General features: G+C 59.8%; 1 protein-coding gene across 1 annotated transcript; it reads right to left on the reverse strand.

Annotated features, from left to right (window-relative positions):
* Positions 1 to 501: 501 nt before the first annotated feature.
* MUC4 (mucin 4, cell surface associated) lies at positions 502 to 10,338 on the reverse strand. The gene is made up of 25 exons (XM_009883410.1): positions 10,176 to 10,338; positions 9,704 to 9,879; positions 9,331 to 9,495; positions 9,095 to 9,250; positions 8,783 to 8,913; positions 8,464 to 8,552; positions 7,974 to 8,150; positions 7,729 to 7,872; positions 7,509 to 7,628; positions 7,101 to 7,303; positions 6,306 to 6,384; positions 5,891 to 6,061; positions 5,611 to 5,712; positions 5,170 to 5,406; positions 4,647 to 4,781; positions 4,360 to 4,538; positions 4,074 to 4,233; positions 3,880 to 3,978; positions 3,106 to 3,288; positions 2,947 to 3,020; positions 2,558 to 2,622; positions 2,108 to 2,307; positions 1,719 to 1,887; positions 1,459 to 1,632; positions 502 to 604 (listed from the first exon to the last, which is right to left on the reverse strand). Exons 1-25 carry the CDS (start codon positions 10,336 to 10,338, stop codon positions 502 to 504), a joined length of 3,654 nt encoding a protein of 1,217 aa, XP_009881712.1.
* Between the last annotated feature and the right edge of the window lie 117 nt (positions 10,339 to 10,455).

The following is a 10,455-nucleotide window of genomic DNA, read 5'->3' on the forward strand; positions in this document are numbered from 1 at the left end:
CCCCCAGGGAGACCCCGAGAGCGGGCAGCGGGGCTGGCAGCAGCAGCTGGCCCCTCCACGAGCCCGGAGGCGCTGGGGCAGGACCCGGGGGCAGGTTAGGGCTGTTGGGGGGGCTGGCTCGGAAGCCTGACGTGAGGTCTCTGGATCCTTATCTGTAAAGGAGGGACAGGCCACGCCATGCTGTGGGCGCTGCATGGGCTCCGTTCTTCACAACGAGCTCAGACCGCGGTGCAGACCCCAGCACCAGCCAAAGCATCTGTGATGCTGCGGGATGAGGCATGGTTCCCGAGCATCTTTGAGGCACAGGGTCAGGATATCAGTCCCCAGCCCATGCCCCACCCCCCTCCTCCAACCCCCCATGGGGACAATAACCCCGCAGCAGACCTGGGCTGAGGGGTCGATGGCCTGGAGTTGTGGTTCCCAACGCCTTCCTGGGGAGTGGGTGGACTCTGCCCGCTCTCCTGTCATCATCAGAGCTGGAGCGGGGAAGATGAGCAGAGCTCAGAGAAGACCAGAGTGACGCAGAACTTGGGGGGCTGGGGAGGTGGTCATAGGGATGTACTCACAGGAGAAGGGCTGTGGCCTCCAGAAGCTCTCCTTGACCCTAGAAGGAGAGGAACAGAAAGGGGATGACACATTGGGGGGGCCAGGAGAGCCCCTGCCTGGTCCTGTCACCTGGGTTGGATGGGATCGGGGAGCAGTGACTGAGTGTGGGGGTGAGATGAGGCTATGAGAGGAGGAAAAGCCCCAGTTGCTGCTCACACTCAATTTCTGGCCTTGCACAAGTGCAAAGGAACAGAGGCGCTTCCCAGAGAGCCTGGAGCGTGGCAGCAGGGGTAGGACACAGATCCCACGGGTGCAGGGGGCTTGGCGGGGGGCTGAGCTTTCCCCAGGTGTGGATGCCATGCCAGGACCAAGGGCTGGGGAAGAGGGAAGGAGGTGCTGGTGCTTCCACCCCAGCTTTGCACCTCTTCAGCCATCTGCTGCCTCCCTACACTGCAGAAGAGCAAGGTCCAATCTTGCAACCACCTTTTTCTTGCTACAGACCAGCTCTTTCCAGGGCAATGTGCAGTGGAAATCATTTGGATGGTATTCAAATGAAAAATAAATAGAAAGACTGTCTGTAACCAAGCACCGGGTGAAATGAGGAAGAAATGCAAATATTCCCTGACATGGGGGAAAAAGGAAAGTAGTGTTCACCACCCTGACGTTATCACATCCCTAAGCAACAGATGACTGGGAAAGGGGCTGGAAGATCTTAGAAGACCACCCGGCTCAGCCCTTTCCCCAGGGAAGGTTCCCCCTGCCCGGGCCAGGCTGGTCCCACAGGTGGTGGACCTTCCAGAGATGGATTTTCCCGCAGTTTTTCAGACTGGCAAAGCTCTTCCTCACATACAACCTCCATGCCCTGCTGCACCCGCAGCACCCACCCCTGCACGAGTCCAGCCCACGTCTCACCCCCGGTGCCGATGGCGGTGCTGGCGGCAGAGGTGCGAGGCCAGGCAGGTGGTGGCAAGCAGGAGGCAGAGCAGAGCCAGGGCTCCCAGCAAGATGCCGAGGAAGGCGGCGAGGCTGACGGCCAGTCGCTCACACCGGGTGCCGGCAGGGGAGAAGATGGAGAAGGGGAGGCAGCTGTGGATGGGGAGGGAGAAGCAGTGATGCCATGGGGAGACGTAGCCATGCCCGGTGGCCTTGTCTGTCCCCAGCGCCGCTGCTACCTGCACGTGGGCCCCTCAGGCAGGTGCTGACACCGGCCGCCATGCTGGCAGTAGCCCATCTTGCAAGGGGAGATGCAGACGAAGCCGACAGTCCCCACGTAGTGGAGCTGGTAGCCTTTGTAGCCATACAGACCGCAGGGGAAATAGCGCCTCAGCTCAGCCACTGTCACTGGGGAGGGACGGCATGGGTTCGGCCATGGGGCAGCATCACCTCTTGATGCTTCCCCAGGTCTCCCTGAGATGAGTCCGTGCCCGGGGTGGGGACTGCTGCCCGCCCGCCTCCCCTGCGAGTGTTAGCTGCACCCCAGGGTATGCAGGGTGATGGGGACAATGGGGACAGCGGTGGTGCTTCTCTCCAGCTCCCCATCCTGGTGTCGGGAGTAACTCACGCTTCACCAGGTCGGTGACATTGTCCCGGTGCAGGTGCTGGAAGAGGAGGGGCACATTCACCTCCCTCCGCCCCCGCCGCCCGTTGAAGGCACCAGTGATGGCCCCCGGCAGCTCCTCATTCAGGAACCGGATGACGGTGCTGCGGCTGTTGTAGGTGAACTCAGACACCACCACAAAGGTGAAGCCATCGCCGTCTGTCCTGCAGGGAAAAGACTGGGGTGCTGGCGGAGCCACTGCTGCATCACAGTGACCAAGCCTCACCATGCCTCAGTTTCCCCATTTCTGGGGTAGTAAAGAAGGGATGAGGCAGGGGATGGAAGGTGCCATGGGGCTTGTGTGGAGAAACAAACTTTAGGGTGGGGGAAAATGCCCTTTGTGTCCCAAACCCTGTGGCCCTATGCCCAGCCCTGCCCCGCTGGCTCCCTGGGGTGGGCAAGGGGCTGACTCACGTCTGGGTGATGTTGGTGTTGCTCTGGAAAGCCTTTACCTCCAGGGAGCCCAGGATGGCCGAGACCTGTGGCGGAGGGGAATGGGAGGGTGTTAGGGGAGGGCAGGAGGGCACGGATGCAGGGAGAAGCTGAAGGACGATGCAGGCACTGTGGCCGAGCCCCAAGGGCTGCTCTGGCCTTTTGTTCATGTGCTGGGGACCTGGCACACGGCCATGGCCGCAGCCGGCATCAGGCAGCTGCCACTGCCTCCCTCCGGCACTGTGGATCTGCTGGATCCCCAGAGATCCCATGGGATAGGGGTGCACGGAGGCACGGGCACCCCAAGCTCCCATGCTGCCCAGTGTGCTGCTGCGTCCCCCTCCCCGAGCCCATCCGCTCCAGCGACATACGGTGCCGTTGACTTCCATGGCAGTGGTGTTTTGCAGTGTCCTGACCCGCAGCCGGACGCTTCTCCGGGGAAGATCTGCAGGGGAGAAGCCACAGCGGTGGCTTTGGCATCCCAGGACTGGGGCGAGTGGGGTTGGGGTTCACCAGGCGCAGGCACTCACCTGCGCTGGGCAGTGGCCGAAAATCCCCGCCGGCCACCTGGCACCGCTGGTCGGTGAAAGCTGGGGGGCAGGTGCAGGCAGGGATGCAGGTGATGGGGTGCAGGCGGCAGTGTCCCCCGTTGCTGCAGTAGCCCTCGGGGCAGGAGCGGGAGCCGCAGGCTGAGCCACAGCCTGGCCCCTCGCCTGCGGGACAGGGAGCCCAGGTCAGGTGGAGGCATGAGCCTGGCTGCAGGCACGGATCCATCCTCAGCTGCTCTGTAATACCTTTCTTCCAAGGGTGGGTATTTTTTCTTTTTTATGTATTAGGACTTCTAGCATAAATTCAGATCCTCAAGAAAAAGCCCTGCACCCCGTGCTCCCAGCTGGAGGCTTTTGCCCTTGTGAAATTCCAGCCTGCTTCATTGGAAGCAAATTGGAGCAAAACCCGTCACCCCAACCCCACCACAGCCAGCTGAAAACGGCATTTGATTTTAGCCCCCCAACCTCCACAAGTACATTTGAACTTTGATGAGACTTCTGGTTTTTCTCAAAGAGAAGAATTGCATGGGAAACATTTCCCTTCCTGGTGGATTAGTGAGATCTGCGGTGTGGGAGCACGAGGGGCGGCCGGACTCTGGTCCCTTCTGCTGAGAACATCAAGGGCTTGGGTACAGAGCTCAGCTAGCTCCCCCTCCTCTCCTCTCTGGCCAGTTTGGGTCCTGCAGGAGCCCTCTTCCACCAAGGTCCAGGGGTGATGGGGACGAGGACCATGCCCACCAGGGTGCCTGTACTCACCCTCCTTGCCGGCCGGGCAAGAGCAGGCGTAGCTGCCCACCGTGTTGGTGCAGGTGGCGTTCCCTGGGCACGCTGTCCCCTGCGCGCACTCATCGATATCTGCTGAGGCAATGCAGCATGACACCGGGAGAAATACCTCGGCTGGGGTCCCGCGGGCGCTCAGCGTCCCGGTGGCCACGGTGAGCCCTTGTCACCTGAGCAGTGCCGCCCGTCGCCGGTCAGGCCGGCTGGGCAAGGGCCACAACCGGTGTGCGGGTCACAGCCCACGCCGGGGAAGCATCCCTGGGCACAGGGGTCCGGAGGGTCCTGGCAGAAGGGACCCGAGTAGCCATCCTCGCACTTGCAGGCTGCCAGCTGGGAAGGGAACAGTGACACTGGCTTAGGGGACATGAGGAGGACGGGTGGACAGAGAAGACAGCCGGCATGGCTGGCACGGGGACAGGCACGATGTGGCACTGGAGAAGCTTTCCGGCCCCCTACCTGCAGGGAGGACCCCCCAAGGGTGACGGTGTCGCTGTAGTCACACTCCTGGCTCCTGCTGCAGCTGCAAAGGGTGAAGCGGAGCTGGAGGAGAGCGGAGAGGTTGTTGGACCCGACAGCCTCCAGGTTGATGGTGAGCGGGGCCATCCCATGGGGCTCCCACGTCAGGGTGCCGCTCTCTGCCGGGGGGAGAGGTGGGAGTTAGAGGAGGGGGCAGAGGAAAGGGGCTGGGTGGCTGGTGCCCCCCATCCCATCCCATTCCGGCTGCCCCATCTCTCCTTCCTTACCCGATATGTTGAGCTCTGGCGAGAGGTGGGGGACAAAATGTGCGCCCACCCCCATGGTGCGGTACTGCCTCATGACCCTTTCTGTCCTGAAGGCTGTGAGCGACGCATCACCGGTGATAACGGGAGGGAAGGTGTCTGAGGAAAGAGCAGCCCAGCACACAGCGGTTTTTTTGCTATGTGGCCTTGGCACCCCTCAGCTCTGAGTCGCTCCCGGTGAGGATGAGACCCCAGGCAGATGCTGCCATGACTGGCCACCAACAAGGCCCTCATGTTGAACAGCACGGTGTCACCTCCTAGGCTTGGAGACCAGCCAGATGGTCAATGCAACCCAGAGACCTTGCTGGCAACTATCCTGCTGGTGGCACCTCCTAGGCTTGGAGACCAGCTAGCTGGGCAAGGCAACTCCGAGACCTCGGTGACTTCTCTCCTGCCTCACATGGAGCAAGAGAGCCCGGGGGCGAGCAGGGCACTGCCTGGTTACCCAAGCCGTGCCCTCTCAGAGGTGAGGATCTGCTCCACTTACTGAGTACTGTCTTCTTCTGCTGGAAGTCAGCTGTGAGGCTTTGAGTGGCCAGGCCCAGGGCCACGTCCCCTGTGCTCAGCGAATCATAGATGCACTCCTTGCTGCCGCGGCACTGCGAGACTGCCAGCTGGTACTGACTTTCATTCTCCTGCCGCAGCTGAGACAAGAAGATGGGTGTGAAGTTCATAACCGGTGAGTCCAGAGGCTGAGAAAACAGGCTGTGCTCTCCCACAGCCCCTGCAAGAGAGCACACGGGTATGGCCTTGGGTTTTAAAGGTTTGTTATGTTTTAGGGCCCATTTTCATGGAACAGTGAAGAGACCAAAGGGTTTCACTGGCATCACTTTTGCTCAGGCAAGTGTCTAAATGTCTCCAGCCAAAGCCTGGCCAGAAGGTGCAGGAACAGGGAGATTGTCAAGGTGTTTCCAGAGCCTGGACTTACAGGTCATCCCATATCTGTATATCTCCTCCTCGCTGCTGTTCACAGGGATACTGGTACCGTTCGGCATCTGGAAGTCATCTGCAGGGTCATGGTCCCACACACCTAGTGGAGCATCACCACAAGACTGGAGTCCCCCATGCTGGGGCTGACTTCCACTCTGGTGCTGACTAATGTTTAGTTTAGACCCAGGGGTCCCTGCCCTCACAAGCGTGTTCCCCCAGTGATTTCCAGCCTGCTTTAGGGTGGGAAGGGGTCTTTGCACAGTGCCAGAAGTCCTCACCAAGGAGACCCTTAGTGCTGTTGCGGTACCGATCGGGCAGGCTGCAGACCACACCGAGGATCCCGGAGGTGGCTGAGATGGAGATGGCGATGGCCCCATCAAAGACAGCCGTGATGGAGGAGGTGTTGACCAGCAGGACACCGAGGCTGTAGTACACCTCAGCACCCATGTCTGCAAGAGAAGAGCACAGAGGGAGAGTCCACGCAAGGCTGGGGTCTGAAACGATGCCCCTGAATTCGGGAGGGGAGCGCTCCCCATGCCCCCTGGCTAAGTCAGAGGCAGCGTGCAGGTGGGAGATGTTTGATGGAGCTCAGGATAGCTGCCCTCGTGGTGGGCAGGGCTGGTCCTCGTGGGATTGGAGCACCCCTTGTCCCTCCCCAGATGCATTTAACATTTACTAACACATCTTGCTCACCTTGGGAATAGGAAAACTGGATGGTTTTATTGTTCAGGAGGACTTGGATTTCACCCTGGCTCCCCAAGGTCCACTCAACCTGCAAATCATGACAGATGTCCGAGTCAGCCACTCTGCTCATCCCTTCCTGCCATCCTTCCATGCTGGGGACACTGAGCTAAAATCCCATCCTCCTCCAGCCCCAGCAGAGCGGCTCAGCCCCAGGGGCTGCGTTGGCGAGCTCTTCACCCCAGCAAACACACGATAAGGCAGCTTTGGTGGTTGCAGAGAACAGTTGCAAGCTGGCCCCAGCCACTGCTGGCATGGGGCATACACAGGCCACCACTGTGGCACCGTGGAGAACTGTGCTGGTGGGCTCCAGGCTCTGAGCCCTGTCCTCATGCTGCTCTGCGGCTCCTTCTGGTGACACCAGAAGATTTTGCTTAATGAAACAGGTGTGGTGAGCAATTCTGCAAAGCAAGGAAGAGTACATGCTTGTTCTAAAGTGTCCAGAGGAGACCAGTGGTCGAGACAAAGGGTGTGCAATGAAGAAGGTGGAGCAGACTGTGTTCCTGCAGAGCCCCAGGTGCTTGCTGGCCAGCTTGCAAGAGGTGTTAGAGCTGTGTTTCATTAGTTTTAGTCCAACCCACTGCTATTAGGACTTTGTTGGGGTCGTGGGAGGTGGTGGCAGGAAGAGGAGGGGGGATGCTCCTTGGATCCTGGCCACTTGTAGGTGATCCAGAGGCAATGCTCAACCTGCCATAGGGGTCTCTCCTATTAGAAGCTCAAACTGATACCCATGTCACTTCTACTCACTGTTGTGGTGGCGGCGGAGATGTACTGGGCAGCGAAGGCTATGAAATTGGTGGCTTGGGCTGTCCCAGTCTGGGCCGTGCGCCCATGCAGCACAAAGCTGGTCTGGGTGTCACCGGCCATCAGCAGGACAAAGTCCCCAAGCCCATTGAAGGTGTAGGTGAGTCCATCCAGGGTGGTGATGTGGGGGTCCCCGAAGGCACCAGCTGGAGTCCAAAGGAGATGGAGCCATTTTGGAGGGGGAGGAAGAAAAGCAAATGCTGGTGTCATTGCACGGAGGCAAGCGGCCCCCGGTGCGGCACTGGGCTCAGCAGTCCCCACTGGGATGCTGAAAAGTGTGATGAATGCATGGGGTCTGCGTGCGGCCGTGCCACCTAATCGGTACCCTGGCACACAGCCCTGGGTACTCACCAGGGGTGGGTGGCATGTATCCCTCGCAGCCCACCCTCGGTCTCTTCTCAGCAAACCTGGCGCAGAACAGGGGCTTCTCCACGCGCCGGCAGCACCAGTCGAACGCCTCCAGCTCCCTGTCTGTGGAGGAAGGTGGCCAGGTGATGGGGTCCCCACTGTGCCTGCAGAGCCCTCAGTGCTGGGGGTGTTTGAAGGCGAGGGGACGGTGGGGACGGCTTACCAGCAGCAGGGTGGATGGGGGGGCTCCATGCCCTCTCCTGCCAGCCTTCGAGGAAGCTCCCATCTTGGTACAGACACCGCACCCCGGCTCCGGCCGGGCTGGGGGACGCAGTGCGCAGCATACTCACAGAGGCGTTTGCTGGACCTGAAACGGTGGGGAGGGATGACGGCCACCCCCAAAGCAGGGGGGGACCCCCTGCTGTCCCCACACCCCATGGCTGGCCCTGGGAGGGCCGTGCATGGCACCTCTGCTCCGGCGGTAGCGGGGGTCCAGCTCTGCCTGGGGCTGGGAGCATGGGCATGGTGGCAGCTGGCTGTTCCAGGCGTCCGGCGCTGGCTCTGCGTCCAACCACGCCAGGCACCGCAGCCTGTAGTTCACCCGGGAGCGACTGTCCAGCCTGTATATCCACAGCCCGCGCACATCTGGGGGAGCAACCGGAGAACAGCACAGCTCGGGCAGCATCTTCCCTTGTGCAAAGACGGATCCCGTGGGAAAACAGTCCCCAGTCATTGACCTCACATGAGGTCTCCAGGCTCCCTCTAGAGCCAGCATGGCCGTGGCAAACCGCAGCAGGACACGGGACACCTGTGCTCTGCTCTCGGTGGGCCAGCCTTTGGCCGGTGGCTTTGCTGGCCCATCGCCTCGCAGGGACGCGTGCTGGGGACATGCTCCCGGTGCAGAGCACACAGCTCCTTCCATCCTCGCCCACCCCAAGGACCTCCCCCAGTGCCATACCGGTGTTGGCATCACTGTGCTGGTCAGGTCGGTATTTGACAGCTGGTGGCTGTTGAGTCAGTTCGTTATTTTGGGCATAGCCATCGCCACTGTGTGGAGAGAGGAGTTTTGGGGTCACCCTTCTGACACAACCCTCCTCCCCTCCCTGTAGAGCTGCTGGGGTGGGAACTGCTGGGGTTTGCAGAATGGTTTAAATGGGATAGGGTTGCTCCAGGGTTGGGAGCTGGGCTGTCCTAGGGATAATGTCTCCGATGGTCCCAACATAGCAGTGGGAGAAATCCCTGCTGTCCCAAAACGCAGGCACGCATGTGCACAGCACCTGGAGAAGCCGATCAGCACGTTGCCCGCAGCCAGTTTGGTGTAGTCCCACTGCATCCCACCGTCCTGGTAGAGCAGGAGGGCAAAGGAACGGTTCCCATCGGTGGTGAGGACTGCCTGGTAGGTGCTTGTCTGGAGAAACCCAAGACAGCCCCTTAGCACCCCCAAAACCTCCCCTGCTCTCCCCACAGCACAGACTGAGGTGGTGAGACCCAAAACACCAACATCAAGCCAGGGGAGACCAGCAGCCCAGCTCTGCCTTGGCCATCTCTGGTGACAGTCTTCTCCATCACCTGGGTTCCCCACTGCTCACCTGAGTATCATCTCGCCAGGATGGGTATGCCGGAGCCTTCTCCCACGTCACCTTCAAGGTCCATTTTGCTATGTAGGGGGTTTTCAAGTATTTCTCAATCTTTGCTTCCACGTCATGGACAAGGGGGTTTCCAGCAGAGCTAAGGGTGGAGTACTCCTGCCGGTTGGCAAGCAAGAGGGTTAAATGAGTGCACTGGGAGCTGGGCTCTCCCAGAAGAACATCTTGGTGGCCCCTACCTGGTACCAGGTGGTGCCAACACCCTGGGAGAAATCTGCATCATCCCAAAAGGCGGCCACCATCGGCAAACCCTCCTGGCCGCTGAAGCCCTGAGCAGGTGGGTTGGGGTTGGAGGGGATGTAGTTGTCCGTGAGTGGGAAAATGATCTGTCCGTTATCTGTAAACTAACCAAAATAACTTGTTATTTGCTGACATCCCAGGCAGCACCTGGGGTGGCTTTTAGCCTCCATGGGTAAGCAGAAACCAGCCATTTTAAATTGAAAAGGAAAAAAAAAAATAACATTCAGATGGTTTCTGCTCTGTTTCTGTGGGGTTTTTTTCTACCGAAGAGGCTGCACATCCCTTACGTGCTGGGCAACAGGGGGAACTCACGTAGAGAGCATCTCTCAGCGACTGTCCGAAGGGGAACCCGATCTCTGGCTTGAACAGGGGAGAGTTGAAATCCACTGTCCTCTGGACGCACTCTTTGTCCCCTCCCTCCATGCCGAAGGGGTAGAGCGAGGCCGCTGGCACTGCCACGGGCAGGAGATTAATCAGAAAGGTGAAAAACCATTAACATTTGCTCCATCCTTCCTTCAGCCAGGGCAAACTCACAGGCTTGCCACAAGGATGCTGTGCCTGCACTCCCCCCCGCTGGACCAGCACTCTGTTGGCTTGTAACCCTATTTTTAACCCAGTTGTTAGCTTGGAATAGGATGCTCTCAGATGTCCTATTTCACCTTTTCCCATGCATCTGGCAGCCCAACATGCAATGCAGATGAGTCACCCCGGGCCAGGCTGTACTGCTTGGTTGGCTGACAACCCCTTTCTGCTCTTTGCTTTGGGAAGAAGAAAATCTACTTACTGATAAGCCCGTGGGTGGGTTGAGGCTCAGGCGCAGGAATTCTGTGGCCAGTGGTGGTGTGGGCAGATGTGCTTGGTGCTGTGGCCAGTCCCTTCTGTGTCCCAAAGGCAGGAGGTGGGGCTGTAGCAGAGCTGGTGGTGGCTGGTGGTCTCCCTGGTGCCATGGTACCTGGGGCTGGGAGACCTCCTGCCTCCTTGGCTGGGCTCAGTGGGGCTGCGGGTGCAACAGCCGTGGTGCTGCCTGCAGTGATGGCTGCTGTGCTGCCGCCAGGGGTGGGGGC

The sequence above is a fragment of the Charadrius vociferus genome, unplaced genomic scaffold (assembly GCF_000708025.1).
Source record: "Charadrius vociferus isolate BGI_N301 unplaced genomic scaffold, ASM70802v2 scaffold214, whole genome shotgun sequence".
Classification (NCBI taxonomy): domain Eukaryota; kingdom Metazoa; phylum Chordata; class Aves; order Charadriiformes; family Charadriidae; genus Charadrius; species Charadrius vociferus.

Bases quoted from the DNA above. Each gene is read 5' to 3' on its own strand.
- MUC4 (XM_009883410.1), bottom strand. From the start codon at position 10,338: ATGGCACCAGGGAGACCACCAGCCACCACCAGCTCTGCTACAGCCCCA. The intron at 7,629-7,728 runs GTAAGCCGTCCC...CTTCCTCCACAG, and splicing joins CCCCATCCACCCTGCTGCTG to ACAGGGAGCTGGAGGCGTTC. The intron at 3,979-4,073 runs GTGACAAGGGCT...TTGCCTCAGCAG, and splicing joins CGACGGGCGGCACTGCTCAG to ATATCGATGAGTGCGCGCAG.